At 42.2% G+C, this 21196-nt stretch overlaps 1 protein-coding gene across 3 annotated transcripts in view; it reads left to right on the plus strand.

Moving 5' to 3' along the window:
• Window positions 1-7680: 7680 nt before the first annotated feature.
• NMT2 (N-myristoyltransferase 2) overlaps window positions 7681-21196 on the plus strand; it is a 93122-nt gene continuing 79606 nt past the window's right edge. For 2 of the 3 annotated variants that reach the window (XM_066279308.1, XM_066279305.1), the window contains exon 1: window positions 7681-7894. In XM_066279308.1, coding sequence (XP_066135405.1) covers window positions 7785-7894 — 110 coding nt within the window. In that variant the 5' untranslated portion in view covers window positions 7681-7784. The remainder of the gene's footprint in view (window positions 7895-21196) is intronic. The other variant, XM_066279307.1, reaches the window with a different exon arrangement.

Consider the following 21196-nt stretch of genomic DNA (forward strand, 5'->3'; position numbering starts at 1 on the left):
AGGGGCCTAGCACTGGTGGGGGTAGGGAATGGGGAATTGTTTACTCCTCATAGTTTCAGTTTTGCAAATGAAAAAACTAAAGATTGGTTATATGACAATGTGAATATACTTAACACTACTGAACTACACACTTAGAAATGGTTAAGATAGTAAATTTTATGTGTGTTTTACCATAACTTTTTTAGAAAGCAAAAGGTATCATAATTTAAGAAAAACAAGACCATTTATACAACTATGGTCTTATTGTGGTAGTAGATGAGTTAGGCAAATAGGCAATTCCCAAGGGCATCTTTTAGCACACTGGTAGTCACTCTACACTATTCTCTTTCCCCAAATACATCTTGGGGATTCTAGAAGGTGCCACTTGATTCCAATCCAAACTCTAGAATTAAACTAGGAAAGAAGCAAACATTTTTAGAACCAGGGTGAGTTTCTACACATTTCCAAACTTTGTCTACCCTAAAATGATTAACAATGACAAACATTTACATTGTATAATACCTCTATCCACTATTGAAGAGCTGTCTGGGCCAACTCCTTTCCATTCTGGGGAACAGAGGTCCCTTATTTGTCATTGTTTTCTAGTGTTTTTGATGCTCTCATTTTATACCTCTGAGATTATTTGTTTTATATTGTTTTTGAGAGATTCTCGTTTTAAAAAATTCAAATAAATGTCAAAGCTTTTTAAAAATTGAAATAAGTGTGTCTGCTAAGTTTGCTTTGTATTTTAGAAATCTTTTAGAGAGCCATTCTGATAGACTATAGTGACTGACCTTTTTTTACCTTTTTATTTATTTATTTATTTATTTTTAATAAATTATTATTAATGGTAATGGGATGACATTAATAAATCAGGGTACATATATTCAAAGAAAACATGTCTAGGTTATTTTGTCATCAAATTATGTTGCAAACCCCTCGCCCAAAGTCAGATTGTCCTCCGCCACCCTCTATCTAGTTCTCTGTGCCCCTCCCCCTCCCCCTAACTCTCTCCCTCCCTCCCTCCCATGTCCTCCCTCCCCCCCCCACCCTTGGTAACCACCACACTCTTGTCCATGTCTCTTAGTCTCATTTTTATGTTCCACCAATGTATGGAATCATGTAGTTCTTGTTTTTTTCTGATTTACTTATTTCACTCCTTATAATGTTATCAAGATCCCACCATTTTGCTGTAAATGATCTGATGTCATCATTTCTTATGGCTGAGTAGTATTCCATAGTGTATATGTGCCACATCTTCTTTATCCAGTCTTCTATTGAAGGGCTTTTTGGTTGTTTCCATGTCTTGGCCACTGTGAACAGTGCTGCAATGAACATGGGGCTACATGTGTCTTCACGTATCAATGTTTCTGAGTTTTTGGGGTATATACCCAGTAGAGGGATTGCTGGGTCATAAGATAGTTCTATTTGCAGTTTTTTGAGGAACCACCATACTTTCCTCCATAATGGTTGTACTACTTTACAGTCCCACCAACAGTGAATGAGGGTTCCTTTTTCTCCACAGCCTCTCCAACATTTGCTATTACCCGTCTTGTTGATAATAGCTAATCTAACAGGAGTGAGGTGGTATCTCATTGTAGTTTTGATTTGCATTTCTCTAATAACTAATGAAGCTGAGCATCTTTTCATATATCTGTTGGCCATTTGTATCTCTTCCTGGGAGAAGTGTCTGTTCATGTCCTCTTCCCATTTTTTAATTGGATTGTTTGTTTGTTTGTTGTTGAGTTTTATGAGTTCTTTGTAAATTTTGGATATTAGGCCCTTATCTGAGCTGTCGTTTGAAAATATCAGTTCCCATATAGTTGGCTGTCTGTTTATTTTGATATCAGTTTCTCTTGCTGAGCAAAAACTTTTAATTCTGATGTAGTCCCATTCATTTATCTTTGCCTTCACTTCTCTTGCCATTGGAGTCAAGTTCATAAAATGTTCTTTAAAACCCAGGTCCATGATTTTAGTACCTATGTCTTCTCCTATGTACTTTATTGTTTCAGGTCTTATATTTAGATCTTTGATCCATTTTGAATTAATTTTAGTACACGGGGACAGGCTGTAGTCGAGTTTCATTCTTTTGCATGTGGCTTTCCAGTTTTCCCAACACCATTTGTTGAAGAGGCTTTCTTTTCTCCATTGTGTGTTGTTGGCCCCTTTATCAAAGATTATTTGACCATATATATGTGGTTTTATTTCTGGGCTTTCTATTCTGTTCCATTGGTCTGAGTGTCTATTTTTTTGCCAATACCATGCTGTTTTGATTATCGTGGCCCTATAATATAGTTTAAAGTCAGGTATTGTAATGCCCCCAGCTTCATTCTTTTTCCTTAGGATTGTTTTGGCTATTCGGGGTTTTTTATAGTTCCATATAAATCTGATGATTTTTTGTTCCATTTCTTTAAAAAATCTCATAGGGATTTTGATGGGAATTGCATTAAATTTGTATATTGCTTTGGGTAATATGGCCATTTTGATTATATTTATTCTTCCTATCCAAGAACAAGGAATATTTTTCCATCTCATTGTATCTTTTTCGATTTCCCTTAACAATGCTTTGTAATTTTCATTATATAGGTCCTTTACGTTCTTTGTTATGTTTATTCCTAGGTATTTTATTTTTTTTGTTGCAATCGTGAAGGGGATTGTTTTTTTGAGTTCGTTTTCTAATATTTCATTGTTGGCATATAGAAAGGCTATGGACTTTTGTATGTTAATTTTGTATCCTGCGACCTTACTGTATTGGTTTATTGTTTCTAATAATCTTTTTGTGGAGTCCTTCGGGTTTTCGATGTATAGGATCATATCATCAGCAAAAAGTGATAGCTTTACTTCTTCTTTTCCGATATGGATGCCTTTTATTTCTTTGTCTTGTCTGATTGCTCTGGCCAGAACTTCTAGCACCACGTTGAATAAGAGTGGAGAGAGTGGACAACCCTGTCTTGTTCCTGATTTAAGGTAGAAAGTCCTCAGTTTTATGCCGTTTAATAGGATGTTGGCTGATGGTTTATCATATATGGCCTTTATCATGTTGAGATATTTTCCTTCTATACCCATTTTGTTGAGAGTCTTAAACATAAAATTGTGTTGTATTTTATCAAAAGCCTTTTCTGCATCTATTGATAAGATCATGTGGTTTTTGTTCTTTGTTTTGTTGATATGGTGTATTACGTTAACCGTTTTGCGTATGTTGAACCATCCTTGAGATTCTGGGATGAATCCCACTTGATCATGATGTATTATTTTTTTAATATGTTGTTGTATTCGGTTTGCCAGTATTTTGTTTAGTATTTTAGCATCTGTATTCATTAGAGATATTGGTCTGTAGTTTTCTTTCTTTGTGCCATCCTTGCCTGGTTTGGTATGAGGGTTATGTTGGCCTCATAAAATGTGTTTGGAAGTATTGCTTCTTCTTCAATTTTTTGGAAGACTTTGAGTAGAATAGGAACCAAGTCTTCTTTGAATGTTTGATAGAATTCACTAGTATAACCGTCTGGGCCTGGACTTTTATTTTTGGGGAGATTTTTAATAGTTTTTTCTATTTCCTCCCTGCTGATTGGTCTGTTTAGGCTTTCTGCTTCTTCATGACTCAGTCTAGGAAGGTTGTATTGTTCTAGGAATTTATCCATTTCTTCTAGATTGTTGTATTTGGTGGCATATAATTTTTCATAGTATTCTACAATAATTCTTTGTATATCTATGATGTCTGTGGTGATCTCTCCTCTTTCATTTTGGATTTTATTTATTTGAGTCCTGTGTCTTTTTTCCTTGGTGAGTCTTGCCAAGGGTTTGTCAATTTTGTTGATCTTTTCAAAGAACCAGCTCCTTGTTTTATTGATTTTTTCTATAGTTTTTCTGTTCTCTATTTCATTTATTTCTGCTCTGATTTTTATTATCTCCTTTCTTCGGCTGGTTTTGGGTTGTCTTTGTTCTTTTTCTAGTTCCTTAAGGTGTGAAGTTAAGTGGTTTACTTCGGCTCTCTCTTGTTTGTTCATATAGACCTGAAGTGATATGAACTTTCCTCTTATTACTGCTTTTGCTGCATCCCAGAGATTCTGATATGTCGTATTTTCATTTTCATTTGTCTGTATATATCTTTTGATCTCTGCGCTTATTTCTTCTTTGACCCATTCATTTTTCAGAAGTATGTTGTTTAGTTTCCACATTTTTGTGGGTTTTTCCCCCTCTTTTTTGCAGTTGAATTCTAGTTTCAAGGCTTTATGATCAGAAAATATGCTTGGTACAATTTCAATTTTTCTAAATTTGCTGATATTGTCTTTGTGGCCCAACATATGGTCAATTCTTGAGAATGTTCCATGTACACTAGAGAAAAATGTATACTCTGTCGCTTTGGGATGAAGTGTCCTGTAGATGTCTATCATATCCAGGTGTTCTAGTATTTTGTTTAAGGCCACTATGTCTTTGTTGATTCTCTGTTTGGATGACCGATCTAGAGCCGTCAGCGGTGTATTGAGGTCTCCAAGTATGATTGTATTTTTGTTAGTTTTTGTTTTAAGGTCAATAAGTAGCTGTCTTATATATTTTGGTGCTCCTTGGTTTGGTGCATATATATTAAGGATTGTTATGTCTTCTTGATTCAATTTCCCCTTAATCATTATGAAATGACCATTTTTGTCTCTGAGTACTTTTTCTGTCTTGTAGTCAGCATTATTAGATATGAGAATTGCTACACGTGCCTTTTTTTGGGTGTTGTTTGTTGGAGTATTGTTTTCCAGCCTTTCACTTTGAATTTGTTTTTATCCTTGTTGCTTAGATGTGTTTCTTGTAGGCAGCATATAGTTGGATTTTCTTTTTTAATCCATTCTGCTACTCTGTGTCTTTTTATTGGTAAGTTTAATCCATTTACATTTAGTGTAATTATTGACACTTGTGGGTTCCCTACTGCCATTTTATAAATTGCTTTCTGTTAGTTTTGTATCTAGTTTGATTCTTCTCTTTTGTTTTTCTATCATTTGTTTTTGTTTGTTTGTGTTCCATACTTCTTTCCTCTGTTGCTACCTTTTTTAAGTCAAGTGTTTTTGTGGTGGTTTTTTTAAGGGTGGTTACCATTAAGTAATGAAAAGGGTACCTACCATATTCATTGTAGTACCCTATCTTATAAGTATTTCTGCACTTCATCATCCTTTGCTACTGTTAATCTCCATCCTCTCCCCCCTTTTTTTTCCTTTGTTGTCACAGTTTAAGTTTGGTTTTATTGTGTTCTTGGTGGAGCTGTTACTTGTGGTGTTGTTTTCTTTTGTTCTTTGAATCTGGTTGGAAAACCCCCCTTAGTATTTCCTTTTGCTTTCAGTTTGTGTGGAACTCCGGAATGCACCGAGGATAAATTTTTCTGTTTCTAGTTGATAAATTTGTTGTGATTTAGGGGAGAGCTGTCGGACGCGCTTCTCACGGCGCCATTTCCGTGACGTCTCTCCCTTTTTATTTTTTGATTTTAGATTGAGAGGGGTAGAGAGAGAGAGAAAAAAAAAAACCCACCCACTTTTTGTTCCATTTATTTATGTATTCATTGGTTGATTCTTTTTTTGTGTGTGAGAGGAGGTGAGGCAGAGATAGATTCCTGTATGTGCCCTGACCAGGATTGCTGGGATCCACCCAGCAAGCCCGCTATAGGGCAATGCTCTGCCCATCTGGGACCATTGCTTCATTGCTCAGCAACCGAGCCATTTTTAGCACCTGAGGTAGAGGCCATGGAGCCACCATCAGCTTCTGGGGCCAACTCACTGGAACCAATAGAACCATGGCTGTGGGAGAAAAAGAGAGAGGAGAGAGAAGGGGGAGATGGAGGGGTGGAGAAGTACTGGTCACTTCTCCTGTGTCCCTTGACCAGGAATTGAACCTGGGACATCCACACACTGGGCTGACACTTTACCACTGAGCCAACTGGCCAGGGTTTCATTGGTTGATTCTTGTATGTGCCCTGACCAAGGCTTGAAACCACAACCTTGGCATATTGGGACAATGCTTTAACAGACCTACCAGGCCAGGGCCATAACTAATTTATAGACTTGGTCAGGACCCTACTTGTTACCACCCAACCAGGTTACAGTTACCTAACACTTCATGTTTACAGGAATGAGCAGCAGGAAACTCATTGATCTATATTTGACTTTATCCTAAAGTTTGAAGCCAGAAGCCACATGTGACTTTTTAACCTCAGAAATAGTTGCAATTGTGAAAGGGAATATTGTATTTTCTATGTGTGTTGGCCTCATTTTGCACTTACAGAGCCTCAGCTGGCTCAGCATCAGTTGGTCATAAAAAGCTGGTGGACTTTGAAATTGCTCTGCAATTTTTGTTTTTAGATACTTGTATCTCATTTCATATTAAGGGCAGGGACACCCTTGTTGGGGGGAAAATAAAGCCACAATACACTCCCAATACCTTCTTTCAAAAATTTTCAGATGTTTTTTAAAGGTCTTATTTCCCTTATTGAGCAGTTTCTGATAAACTATCTTTCCACTGCCACTGTAAAACCTTCTGTGGCCAGGTGAGACCTTGAACACCAGCCATTACAGGAAAGCAAAGGAAGAGCTGCTGTGTATACAGATGGCAACAGCAAATAGGAGTCTGAACTTCACCTGCCTCTAATGTGGCAATCCTTTCCCTCTTCCCTTTACGGGAAGAGATCATGTCATTCTAGAAAGCCACCGACTTCTGCTTGGAGGTCAGGTCATGACCTTCACTTGGGGAAGCACAGTGGTGTACCTGTAACTGTCCAAGCCCCTAGTATAAATCCATAGCATAACAGACAGCATTCCAGTTTTTTCCCAAAAAGTTCATTGTGGTCTAAACCAACTGTCTGTGGTGTCTAGTGAAAACAGAGGCAGATCTAGAGTTTTTCTGTCAAGAGTTTAGGGCTGTAAGCCTGTTTGGAAGGAGGTAGTGAAAGGGCTGGAAGCCTTTTTGACTTTGACTTTGATGTGCTACTGTATTGGAAATTTTGACTTTTTAATTTTAGAGAGAGGCAAGGAGAGAGAGGGAGAGAGAGAGAGAGAGAGAGAGAGAGAGAGAGACGGACAGGAACACTGAGCTGATCCGTGCCCTGACCTGGGATGGAACCTGCAAGGTGGGGGGGGGGAAGAGGGTCTGCGGGGGCGGGACGCTCCAACTAGGGCTATCCGGGGCTATCCGGAGCTATCCGGCCAGGGCCTAATTTTTTTGTTTACTGATTGGTTCAGAGAGACAGAGGAAATTTAGCTATAGATATACAATGGAATTTTTTAAAAGTGTACATGGTTGGAGGAGAGGAGAAGGCTTCTGGGCTTCTAGAAATCTCTGTCCTTGACACACCCGCTCCTGAATCAAAAATCTCTGCAATGGTTAAAAGCGCTAATATGTAGATGTAAAATCGCGTGGCCTGTGATCCAAAGATGAAGACTCGCAGGATCTGGCATCTGCAGGCTGCAGAATTCAGAGCCGGCCCAGGGCTGAGGCGCGGATAGGATTGGGTTCCAGGGCTCAACCGGCGCCCCGCTCGCGGCTTGCAACCACAGCCTGCACATCTCCCCCCTCATCGCCCCTGTCGCCCCTTCGGCCCAGCTACGGGCTGCGCGCGGAACCCCACCAGCCCCGCCCCCGGCGCGGTGGGCGGGCCCAGGCCAGGCGGGACGGGGCGGGGTGGGCGGGGTGGGCGGGGCGGCGCCCGGGGCTCTGGCTGCGAGAAGACGGCGGGCGGCACTAGAGGGAGCTGCACGCGCCGCGGCGCCGCCGTCACCGCCGCGCCGGCCCCCACGCCCGCGGCCCCCAGCGCCACCTCCGCAGCCTGCGCCGCCGCGATGGCGGAGGACAGCGAGTCTGCGGCCAGTCAGCAGAGCCTGGAGCTGGACGACCAGGACACTTGCGGGATAGACGGAGACAATGAGGAGGAGACCGAGCACGCCAAAGGGTAAGCGCGCGGGCGCCTCGGGCGCCTGGCGGTCGCAGGGCAGGGGGCGCGGGCTGCGGCCGGCCGCGGCTCCGAGGAGGCGGGGGTCCCTGTGGGTGCGCCCGGCGCCGAGCCGTGCGGAGGTCGGGCTGCGCGGCTGGCGGGCGCCGTGGCGCGAGGGAGACGAGGCTCCGTGGTGGGCGGGGAGGCCGGGGCCCGGGTGCGGGGACCCGCCACGCCGCTGTCACCTGTCGCGCGGCCCGCTAGCCCTCGCCGGTTCCCACCGCCGGTTCGGCCCTTGTGTGGCTCGTTGGGGCCGAGGGGAGGCGCGGCCCTTTTCCCTTTATGACGGTCAGGTTTGTAGAAAGTCCTCTCTTCGTTCCTTGTCATCCTCTCCTGAAGTCGCTACAGACCCTCCCAGCCCTCCTCCAGCTGTCGCCGCCGCCAGAAAAAAAGAGAAGCTGCTGGCAGGGGAGTTGTTTAGATTTGCCCTTTCTCCTCCCGGAGGGGAGCTGCGGAAAGTTGTTTCCTCGGCCTCGCCCCCGCCCCCGCCCAGCCGGACCCGGGGCGCCCGGGGTCCCGGCCTGGCCTCCCTTGGCGGCTCGCGGGGTCGCCTCGCCGAGCGCGTCTGCAGAGCGTATCTGCGGAGTCTGTGGAACAGGTCCTGTCCCCTGACTTAATTTCGGTCTTGGGGTTAGCTCCCGCAGCCCTGACCGGACCCAGCTTGCAAGGCCAGCTTTTGATCTTCAAGGCCAAAAGCACAGTGCGTTTTCACACCTTATCGTGTTTCTCCTGCCTTATCACAGGCTCCCGTTTCTTCTCCGCAGATTTGATTTGCTTTGCGTCGGAGAAAAGATTGCTTCCGATTAAGGGTGGCTTTGAAGTTCTCTTTTTAAGGGCGGGTGGGGGGGGGGTGGCGGTCATTTTAAATAAAGACTGGCGTCGTTAAAGGTGGTGTTTGCTTTTTCCTATTGGATTCAAACTATGCGCAATCACAGGGTACTTCATGTTGCCCCTTAGAAGTGAGATTTTGCAAACCATGATAACTAATGAAGAAGTAGGTCATCTTAAAACCGTGATACGGGAGGCCTTAGTCACAGATGGCTTGTTTATTTAGTTCATGCAGAGGATCTTTAAATGATTGGTGATTTAAAGTGTAAAGTATTTGCATTCTGTTTAACGTCTGCTTGAAGATTTATTTAAGAAAGGAACTTTACTGAGCTTTGATGTGTTATAAAATAATAAAAGATCAAGAAAAAGAAAAACTGAGTAAATGTGTATGCTGTGAGTCCTTTTAAAAAAAAATAAATTTGTAGTGAATACTTCAATGGCAGCTGCAAGTACCCAATTCAAGTCTAGAATGCTTTTTTAAAAGAGAGGAAAGGAAATTCTACAGAAATCTGAGGTTGAGTTTTGTTTAAGTGGTAATAGAATTTTGCTTATAATAGATATCTAAGTATGGATATGTTTTTGAAACAATAGCAATAGCCAGAAATGGGATTAGATGCAAATATGGTAGATTACCCCCAATCTTGCGTACCTGTCCATTATCTTTCTGGAGCAAACCTCGGGCTTTCCCCTTCCCTGTAATTTCTGTTTATTTTTCATTTTCTTTTTAAGTTTGGTTAGTACTTCTTTGCTTCCAAGGTCAAGAATGTCCAGGGTACAAAGAATTCCTCATCCCTGTTGATCCTGGCCTGCCCCCAGCAGCCTTGCTGTAGGCTGTGTGAAGCTCCCAGATTAGCACCCAAAGTCATCTCTATGCCCTTTTCAGATTCTGGTTTTTTAGTTTTTCAGTTTTTGGTTTTAGCACATTAAATATGTGTTAGCATACTTACTCAAAATTTAGGAATGCCTAGTGGACTGAAATGTTTTAACCCAGAGCAGATAACATTGCTGCTAGTGGGAGAAATTGATGTCATGGGTTTGTTGTAGTCTATTAGGATATAAGGAAATTAGTAAAAATCCCAAGTTGCTGTGCTTGTTGAATTACCTTTTTTTTTTTTTTTTTTTACAGAGACAAGAGAGAGAGAGAGAGGGATAGATACGGACAGACAGGAACAGAGAGGGATGAGAAGCATCAATGACCATTTTTTCATTGTGACACCTTAGTTGTTCATTGATTGCTTTCTCATATGTGCCTTGACCGGGGGGGCTATAGCAGACTCAGTCACCCCTTGCTTGAGCCAGCGACCTTGGGTCCAAGCTAGTGAGCTTTGCTCAAACCAGGTGAGCCCACGCTCAAGCTGGCAACCTTGGGGTCTTGAACCTGGGTCCTCTACATCCCAGTCCGGCTCTCTATCCACTGCGCCACTGCCTGGTCAGGCTGAATTACTTTTTTGGGATTTAAATTTAGATAATATCTGCTGAATTTGGGAGAGTGATTGTGGGTTTTTTTGGCTCGTGCTCTGATGATCTGGCTCAGTAGGAGCCTACATTTTTTTCTTAAGTAACTCATGCATGTAAATATAAAAATTTGAAAGATTCTCCTTTTTTGCTCTTTGGCTTCTTCATTCAAGTGACAAAGAACCTTTGGAGGAATGATTAGGTAAATGCTTTACCTTTTAAAGGTGAATTATTACTTTGAGACCACTAGGTCAGTGCACAAAGCAGTAATTTATTAAATAGTACTGCTATGGCCTGAAACAATTTCCCCTCACAATTGAGTATATAACGTATTTTCTAGTTGTTTCAGACATATTAAGTTAAAACTAGAGCCTCAAATGAAAGGAAGCTACCATATTAGATTATTTTGCCCCAATGTAAATATTATCATGTAGGCTTTTCTTTATAGAATTTCTTTCTTTCTTTCTTTTTTTACAATTTATTGATTTTATTTATTTATTTTTAATACAGGAACAGAGCGAGAGTCAGCGAGAGGGATAGATAGGGACAGACGGACAGGAACGAGAGAGATGAGAAGCATCATTCAGTTTTTCGTTGCAACACCTTAGTTGTTCATTGATTGCTTTCTCGTATGTGCCTTGACCAGGGGGCTACAGCAGACTGAGTAATCCCTTGCTCAAGCCAGCGACCTTGGGTCCAAGCTGGTGAGCCTTGCTCAAACCAGATGAGCTCATGCTCAAGCTGGCGACCTCAGGGTCTCGAACCTGGGTCCTCCGCATCCCAGTCCAACGCTCTATCCACTGTGCCACCTGCTGGTCAGGCTGATTGATTGATTTTAGAGAGAGAGAGGAAGAGGAGGAGGAGGAAAAGAAGGAGGAGGGAGAGGGAGAGGGAGAGAGAGAGAGAGTAGCATTCATTTGTTGTTCCACCCAGTTGTGCGTTCATTGGTCGCTTCCCATATATGTCCTGACCAGGGATCGAACCCTCAGCCTTGGTGTTTTGGGAGGACGCTCTGATCAATTGAGCTGACCAGCCAGGGCCCCATAGAATTTTCTTTATGAACTAAAAAGATTGTTTTTATTTTGTTGATAATGCTAGAAGTCCATGAATGAAATATTATTTATGTTCAATACTTGCATCTCACTTAAAAATTTTTCCCATTGATTTGGGAGAGAGAGAGGGAGAGAGAGGGAGAGAGAGAGAAAGGGAAAGAAGCATCAGCTCATTTTTTCAGTTAGTTATTCCATTTAGTTGTGTACTCATTGGTTGCTTCTCATGTGTGCCCCACTGGGACTGAACCCACCACCTTGGCATGCCAGGATGAAATTAGTCTCTTTATATCTTCTTTTTCATGAAATTGTGTTCTTTGTTTAGCTTTTTGGCCCACTCAAGTTCAAAAGTGGCATACCACTATAAAAATTCCAAAATCATGGGGAAAGGATTGTTCATTTTAATTAGCCTGTAATCAAAGAAGTTTAGTTTTGTTATTTTCAAATAATATGCAGCAATTAAAGACTAGAGTAACAAGGGATTACCTGGAAAGATCCTTTAAGTAACTTGCTTTAACAAATGAGTTACAACTAGGGGAAGTAAGTAGGTCTTTGTCAAAATCATGAGGGAACTTGAAAACTTTCAAGAAAATTAAAAGTTCTAAGGTAATGTTTAAAAAACTGTTACTTTCCTAGCAAAGACTTTCTACAGATAAAAATTAATTTCATCTACAATATTTCTCTATATTTTATCTTCAAGGCCAGCTTTGATCTTTTTTGGAAAAATTTGGGGACTAAAAACTGGATGCATCTTATAGAGTGGTTGTAGATTTTTTTACTTGCACTTCCTGCTTTTTCGTGCTTATTTTTGCGCTCATTGTTGAAGACAGTGATTCATTATCAGACAGTTGAGGGCAAGCTAATGGATAGGAGTTTTGCAGTGATGAGTTGTATGAATTTTATGATGAATAAATAAAACTTGAGTTCAATAACTTTGTGTAACACTTTTTTTCTTCTTCAAATTTTGGACCCCAAAATTAAGGTGCGTCTTATACATGGGGAAATATATCTTTCCTTTGGGCCATTGATCTTCATTTAATCCACTTGTTAAATATATACATTGAGCCATGGTCATTATCTCTTATTCGGCCTACCATCTCACATTAAGCAGTTACTGCCCAGTGTTGGGACAGGGCCCCCAAGGTTGGCCCCAAATAAAAGTTAGCATTTGCCTGACCAGGCAGTGGCGCAGTGGATAGAGCAGGGGTCCCCAAACTAAGGCCCGTGGGCCACATGTGGCCCCCTGAGGCCATTTATCCGGCCCCGCCGCACTTCTGTAAGGGGCACCTTTTTCATTGGTGGTCAGTGAGAGGAGCATAGTTCCCATTGAAATACTGGTCAGTTTGTTGATTTAAATTTACTCGTTCTTTATTTTAAATATTATATTTGTTCCTGTTTTTTTTTTTTTTTTACTTTAAAATAAGATATGTGCAGTGTGCATAGGGATTTGTTCATAGTTTTTTTTATAGTCCGGCCCTCAAATGGTCTGAGGGACAGTGAACTGGCCCCCTGTGTAAAAAGTTTGGGGACCCCTGGGATAGAGCATCGGACTGGGATGCAGAGGACTCGGGTTTGAGACCCTGAGCTCGCTGGCTTGAGAGCGGGCTCATCTGGTTTGAGCAAAAAAGCCTGCCAGCTTGAACCCAAGGTCGCTGGCTCCAGGAAGGGGTCACTCGGTCTGCTGAAGGCCCACGGTCAAGGCGCATATGAGAAAGCAATCAATGAACAACTAAGGTGTTGCAACGCGCAATGAAAAACTAATGATTGATGCTTCTCATCTCTCTCCATTCCTGTCTGTCCCTCTCTCTGACTCACTCTCTGTCTCTGTAAATAAATAAATAAAAAATCTTAAAAAAAAAAAAAAAAGTTGGCATTTAAGTTAACAACAAAACCAAATCTCTCACCTTGCTTTACCAGCACTGACTTTAAGAATACACATTTCCGCCTGACCAGGTGGTGGCGCAGTGGATAGAGCGTCGGAATGGGATGCTGAGGACCCAGGTTCGAGGCCCCAAGGTCACCAACTTGAGCACAGCCTTATCTGGCTTGAGCAAAGCTTACCAGCTTGGACCCAAGGTCACTGGCTCGAGCAAGGGGTTACTCAGTCTGCTGAAGGCCCGCGGTCAAGGCACATATGAGAAAGCAATCAGTGAACAACTAAGGTGTTGCAATAAGCAGCAAAAAACTAATGATTGATGCTTCTCATCTCTCCGTTCCTGTCTGTCTGTCCCTGTCTATCCCTCTCTCTGACTCTCTCTGTCTCTGTAAAAAAACAAAAAAAAAAACCCCAAAAACAAACAACAACAAAAAAAATAACACACATTTCCTAGACAAAGTGATGTTTTTCATCTTTCCAAGAACAGAGCTTTGTTCTTAATATTCACTATGGTGGAATAGGAGACTTGTGCCAAGACTATTTACATAGGGTATAAAATAAGCATATATGAATGTGCCTTTGTTGGCAGATACATGATTAAATTATTCCCTGGGGTAGATATGAAATGGTTTTTAGTATTTGAGAGTTATTCCCAGACCTTTAGAATATTTTTTTCCAGAAAATTTAAAATATGGCAAAGATTAAAACTTGGAATTCTTTTTAACAAAGAATATAACCTCTCTTTTTCCACCCCCAGTTTATGGGAGGAAAAAGAACTTATTTTTGTGCAGTATTTCAACTATTGACTTTTTCTGAAATTGTTGAAATTAGGTGTGGGATTCTTTTCCTTAGTCAACTTTGTGAAATAAATGGGAAGATGAAAAAAAGAACTACAACTCTCAACTGATTTTTCTATTTTTGCTATTTGTGATGGAAAATTTAAGAGATAATACAAAGCTGCCGTTTCTGAAATTTGATCTCTTATCAACTGCCTTTGCCCGAGGAACTTCCCCAATTCAAGAACTATAGTTTGAGGTTATGAAAGTCCACTCAGACTTGAATTTAAAATGGTGTTATTGGCCCTGGCCAGTTGGCTCAGTGGTAGAGCCTCGGCCAGATGTGTGGATATTCTGGGTTCGATGCCCGTCAGGACACACAGGAGAAGTGCCAATCTGCTTCTCTACCCTTCCCCCTCTCGCTTCTCTCTTTTTCTCTCCCACACCGTCCCCTTCTGCAACCATGGCTTGATTGGAGCAAGTTAACCCCTGGAACTGAAGATGGCTCTATGGCCTCCGCTTTATGTGCTGGGAAGAGCTCTGTTGCTGAGCAACGGCATAACACCCCAGATGGGCAGAGCATCATCCCCTACTGGGCTTGCTTGGTGGATCCTGGTTGGGGCACATGTGGGAGTCTGTCTCTGCCTTCCCTCCTCTAACTGAAATTTAAAAAAAAAGAAAGAAAGAAAGAAAAATGGAGTTATCATCCTTGGGACCAGAACAAACCCCAGATCTTGGCTAAACTACACATATGGTGCCATCTTGAAATTGTTTATTAATACAGTAAATAGCCTGACCAGGTGGTGGTGCAGTGGATAGAGCGTCTGACTGGGATGCGGAAGACCCAGGTTCGAGACCCCAAGGTTGCCAGCTTGAGCGCAGGCTCATCTGGTTTGAGCAAAAAGCTCACCAGCTTGAGCCCAAGGTCGCTGGCTCCAGCAAGGGGTTACTTGGTCTGCTGAAGGCCCCCGGTCAAGGCACATATGAGAAAGCAATCAATGAACAACTAAGGTGTTGTAACACGCAATGAAAAACTAGTGATTGATGCTTCTCAACTCTCTGTCCCTGCCTATCCCTCTCTCTGACTCTCTCGCTGTCTCTGTAAAAGAACAAAAAAACAAAAAAACACAAAACAGTAAATATATAGGAGTTGCTGGTTACCTTAAGAGATTGGAGCCAAATTCTGTACCATGGTTCAAGAAAGAGGTTGGTTGCTTGGTTTATTGTTAATCCATCTGAAATATGTTAATGACTTTTATTCATTATAAGAGTAAATTATCCTCATTAAAAATTCAAACAGCCTGACCTGTGGTGGCGCAGTGGATAAATCATCGGCCTGGAATGCTGAGGTCACCGGTTCAAAACCCTGGGCTTGCCTGGTCAAGACACATATGGGAGTTGATGCTTCCTGCCCCGCCCCCTTCTCTCTATCTCTTTCTCTCTCTCTCCAATAAAAATGGATAAATAAAATTCTTTATTTTTATTTTTTCTTTTTTTTCTTTTCTGAAGCTGGAAACGGGGAGAGACAGTCAGACAGACTCCCACATGCGCCTGACCGGGATCCACCCGGCACGCCCACCAGGGGGCGATGCTCTGCCCCTCCGGGGCATTGCTCTGTTGCGACCAGAGCCACTCTAGCGCCTGGGGCAGAGGCCAAGAAGCCATCCCCAGCGCCCGGGCCATCTTCGCTCCAATGGAGCCTCGGCTGCGGGAGGGGAAGAGAGAGACAGAGAGGAAGGAGAGGGGGAGGGGTGGAGAAGCAGATGGGCGCTTCTCCTGTGTGCCCTGGCCGGGAATTGAACACGGGACTTCTGCACGCCAGGCCGATGCTCTACCACTGAGCCGACCGGCCAGGGCGGATAAATAAAAATCTTAAAAAAAAAATTCAAACAATAAAGTATATAGTGAAAAACCCCAGGTATTTTTTTTCTTAATTTTCTTTTCCTTTTCCATGTGAGAAGAGGGGATATAGAAAGACAGGGTTCCGCATGCACACTGACTAGGGTCCATCTGGCAACCCTGTCTGAGGCTGATGCTCTGCCCATCTGGAGCTATGCTCACAACTGAGCTATATCTAGCACCTGAGGCTCAGGCTCCTCGGAGCCATCCTCAGCGTCCCGGGCTGATGCCCTCGAACCAGAGCCATGGCTGGGGAGGGGTGGTGGGGGGAAGGGATGTAGAAGTAGATAGTCACTTGTTTTGTGTGCCCTGACTGGGAATTGAACCTGGGACATCCACACTCCGAGCTGATGCTCTACCACTAATCCAATTGGCCAAGTCCCCCTCCCCCCCCCCCCGTATCTATTTCCCACAGATATCACTATTGACAGTTTAACTCACATATTAATATATGTATAAAGACTATATTTAACATAAATGGGATCATACGTTTCATGGATTCATTTATTACATTATATTTTTCATTATTTGTTCTTTTAGAGAACTGTCTATGATGTTGGAAATGTCCAAGACAGAGGTCACTAGTCACTTGAAATGCAGCTAGTGTGCCTAAGCAACTGAATTTTTAGTTTCAATTTAAATAGCCAGTGTGGCCTCACCAGGCGGTGGCGCAGTGGATAGAGCGTCACACTGGGGTGCAGAGGACCCAGGTTCAAGACCCCGAGGTCGCCAGCTTGAGCACAGGTCATCTGTTTTGAGCAGAGCTCACCAGCTTGGACCCAAGGTCGCTGGCTCGAGCAAGGGGTTATTCGGTCTGCTGAAGGCCCACGGTCAAGGCACATATGAGAAAGCAATCAATGAACAACTAAGGTGTGGCAACGAAAAACTGACGATTGATGCTTCTCATCTCTCGTTCCTGTCTATCCCTCTCTCTGACTCTCTCTGTGTCTCTGTAAATAACAATAAATAAATAAATAAATTAATTAATTAAATAAAATAAAAAAAATAAAAGGCATTTAAAAATAAATAGCCAGTGTGGATAGTAGGTATTATGTGGGACTCAGAATACTTATTCTTTATTTTTGCAGAATATGTTGTGTTTTTTTCCTTTGGTGGTTAAATTTTTTTTTTTTTGTATTTTTATATTTTTCTGAAGCTGGAAACGGGTAGGCAGTCAGACAGACTCCCGCATGCACCCGGGATCCACCACGCCCACCAGGAGGCGTTGCTCTTTTGCGACCAGAGCCACTCTAGTGCCTGAGGCAAAGGCCATGGAGCCATCCCTAGTGCCCGGGCCATCTTTGCTCCAGTGGAGCCTCAGCTGCGGGAGGGGAAGAGAGAGACAGAGAGGAAGGAGAGGGGGAGGGGTGGAGAAGCAGATGGGCGCTTCTCTTGTGTGCCCTGGCCGGAATCGAACCTGGGACTTCTGCACGCCAGGCCAACACTCTACCACTGAGCCAACTGGCCAGGGCCGGTGGTGGTTTAATTTTTAATTAATTTATTCATTTTAGAGAGAACAAGGGTGGGGAGAGAGAAAGAGAGAGAAGGAAGGAGGAGCAGGAAGCAACAACTCCCATATGTGCCTTGACCAGGCAAGCCCAGGGTTTCGAACTGGCAACCTCAGTATTTTAGGTTAACGTTTTATTCACTGCACCTCTACAGGTCAGACTCCACAGGTCTGAACATGGTTAAAAGCCCTATATCTTCTTTATATTCTTCAGGGAATTATCTTTAAATTTTGAACAGGCATAATTTATCTTATTTCTCTGTCAATGTCAAAAATTAACCATTATCCAAAACAAACTACTGAACAGGCAAAAATGTGTAGAGTATTTTGACTTCCCCTTTAGTTTTCCTAGGTTTTTTTGAAATAATTTGGAATTGTAATTCCATTTGGCTTTTATTTTTGCCCTTGTATCTGAAAGCTTTTCTCTTAATGATTATATTATATTTATATCCATAGTATCAAAAACATCTTGACGTGGGAGGGGATAAACACACAACGCAGTGTACAGAGATGTGTTGTAGAACTGTGCGCCTGAAACCCGTGTAGTTGTTAACCAGTGTCACCCCAATAAGTTCATTAAAAAAATAACCTTAGACTTTCCTTAAAGCTTTACTGTTTTTATTGCTTACTACTATTCCTTGTAAACCACACCCTCTTTTTTTGGGTTCCTTTTTAAATTTAATTTTATTAGATTATGCATATGATACGTTTTCTGATTTTATATATGTTTGAGGATGCCTTTCTTTTGCCCTCATGAATAAACCACAGGCTGGTGTGCATGTAGTTCTATGATAATTATTTTCCTTCAATTTCCATAAACATTGTTTCATTATCTTTCAGCATTTAGTGGCACAGATGTTGTTTCTCTGCCAATCTGCTTCTCTTTCTTATATAAGAAACCTGATTCTTTTTCTTTGTTTTGACTTGTTTTGAGTCTAGAAGCCTCAAAGATTTTGTCTTTCTATAACCCAAGGGTTTCCACATCCTTTCACCTTCTAAAATTATCAAAATGGCTTGGGCTCATACATTTTGGTGGGATTTTGGGGGGGACTGAGGTTTTCTTGGCCCTCTGGCACATCCATGCTGCTGCCAGCTTCCCCCCCCCCCCCCATCACTGTCTCCTAATGTTTTGGGCCCCTTTAGTGTTTCTCTTTAGATAATTGACCCTTTCATCCCTACCTCCCATCAGGAACTACTAATATAAGGCACTTGCTTGTGCATATCATTTATTGATGGTTTTGTAAATAATGAGGGAAGGTTTGATTATAGCATAGGGTAGAAAAAACTTCAAATTTAATATCAGACATCATTATTCACAAAAGGGATTTATTACTCCCCATGCACCTATGTTGGCCATCATTTCCTGCAGTCATCTTAGGAGTCCTCTCTCCCTCTGACAGTAGTCTCTTAATTGTCCAAAATTCATTGTCTATCTCTACTGCCTTTTTTTTTTTTCCAAAAAAAAAATTGAAGTGGTTCCCTGTGCAGTATATATATTTTTCTTTTTTAAGAGAGAGAGGCTGGGAGAGACAGAGGGACATTAGGAACATCGAGCTGTTCGTGTATGTGCCCTGTCCGGGGATCGAACCGGCAACCTCTGAGCAACTGAGCTATCTGGCCAGGGCTGAGTTTTTTATTGATTGATTGAATTTTAGAGAGAGAGGAAGGGAGAGAGAGGGGAGGGGAAAGGGAAGCATTCATTTGTTGTTTCACTCAGTTGTTCATTCATTGGTTGCTTCCTGTATGTGCCCTGACCCAGGATTGAATCTGCTACCTTGTTGTTTTGGGATGATGCTCTAACCAACTGAACTAACTGGCCAGGGCCCTCTGTGCAGTATGTATTTAGTTACTTATATGCATTGCTGAGCTTGCCTGTGGGAACTTCTCTGCCTTTTCTGCAAATTCAGGGTCCAGCTCCACTATCGTTTGTTTCCTTTATGAAGCCTTCCAAGGTCATCATAACCAAACGCCCTCTAGCCTTTACTGAATGTATCCTTCACATGGTGCCTTTCCACTGGTCACATCCCCCTGTCCCCTTGTCCCCAGTCATCTTCTCAGGCAGATCATTGTTTTACTGCAAAAGAATCTGTGACTCAGGGAGAAGTGGCTTGTCCAGCGTCACATAGCTGGTAAATGAGCAACAGAGTTCTTTATATCTGTTAGTGTGTGTGTAAGTAACATCATTTACAAACTGACTTAAATTAAAGGACATTTTATTTTAAATGTACAGTAAGTTACCTCAAAATAAAGTATGGCAGAACTGTATTAAAATTAGAATTGGGGACCGGCAGTTCATGAATTCAGGGTCTTTTATCTCTCTACCCTTGCTCCTTCTATCAGTTAACTACCACCTACTAGAAGACTCTTTCTTATTTCACATTGTGCAACAGCAAGGCTTGGCCCAGTCAGCTGTGGCAGGGGGTAGGAATGTGGAGGGAAAGGATTATTATGTGGTACAACAAGGCTACTTAGGGCCACACCTGTAGTGAGGTCTATATTCAAAGTATATATGTAGTTAGTAGATAGTAGACAAGGCCGGCACCTCAGAACAGGAGTGTTTGTCTACCTGTCTGCTTGCAGGAGACTGAGCACAGAGACAGCACTTGCAGTCTCCCATCATTGCAATATTTGGTACATTGCACACATTGGTAGCTTAGTACAGATTTGTTGAATGGCCCTGGCCAGATAGCTCAGTTGGTTAGAGTGTCGTCCCAATATGCAGAGGTTGTGGGGAGAGTTCAGGGCACATATAGAAACAGATTAATGTTTCTCTCTCCTGCTTCCTCTCTCTCTAAAATCAATCAATCAATAAAAACGATTTGTTGAATGTGTTCCAGGGATTCTTAGTCCCAGTTGACAAATTAATTTTAATTAAAATAATTTTCTCTTTGTGCTTTAGGAATATATGAAGGATTTCTTTTTCTAATTCTAATTGAAAGGACTTGACTGGAGAGTGTTTGGTTTTGTGTGCCCTATGCTGTGTGGGACCCAGCATGGTAAGATAACAGCTCATTTTTTGAACTCCTGGTTTGTGCTTCCTACTTTATATATACAGTTTTTCCTATTGAAGTATTACAACAGATGAGATGGAGGCTTGTTCAAAGTTAAATCAGGCCACATCTTAGATTCAAACTTAGTTTCTGAGTTCTCTCACTGACTGTAAACTCTTGCCTTTGCAGTAAACTGCATGGGCTCAAGGACCATAGATAAAGTCATTTGTCTGACAATGGTTCAAGGTTATCTCCCCATAAGTCAGAGATTACTAACTGGAGCCAAGATTCACCAGTGTAATGGGCACACTAATGTTACTGAATTTAAAAATTAATGAATACATTTCCTTGTTTAAAAAATACTGTGGCTTGATTACAGAGAACCTTTTTGAGTGTCTCTTTGGGTCCCTTAAATGACCACTTTTAATCATAGCATCAGTACAGTTTGCAGTGAGATCTCTTTTATTCTTATTTCATGAGTGTCTCATCTCCTTTCAGGATCAGGCGCAATAGCTGTCCCAATGTAGCCTCATGGATAGCAGCATCGTTTTTCTGGTGGCCCCCATGCTCCAGCACTGTGATCATGCAGGCCTCTACAGAGTCAGTTTCCTGTGAGAAGCGCATGGTCTGGGGAGTGGTGTATTGAGCATCTCTGGGTGACAGTGATGCTAGAGGGAGCCTGGGCAGCAAGCAAGTTCCCAGCTCTCATGCTGGCCTCTTTAGTATTTGAGGTGGGCGGGTAGTGCTTTTCTTTCTTTATCTGATTTTATTTTCAATTACAGTTTACATCCAACATTTTATATTAGTTTTGGATGTACAGCATAGTGGTAGGACAGTTATATAATTTACAAAATGATCCCCCCAGTATCTCAAGTACCCA

Source organism: Saccopteryx bilineata, chromosome 5 (genome assembly GCF_036850765.1).
Source record: "Saccopteryx bilineata isolate mSacBil1 chromosome 5, mSacBil1_pri_phased_curated, whole genome shotgun sequence".
Taxonomy (NCBI): domain Eukaryota; kingdom Metazoa; phylum Chordata; class Mammalia; order Chiroptera; family Emballonuridae; genus Saccopteryx; species Saccopteryx bilineata.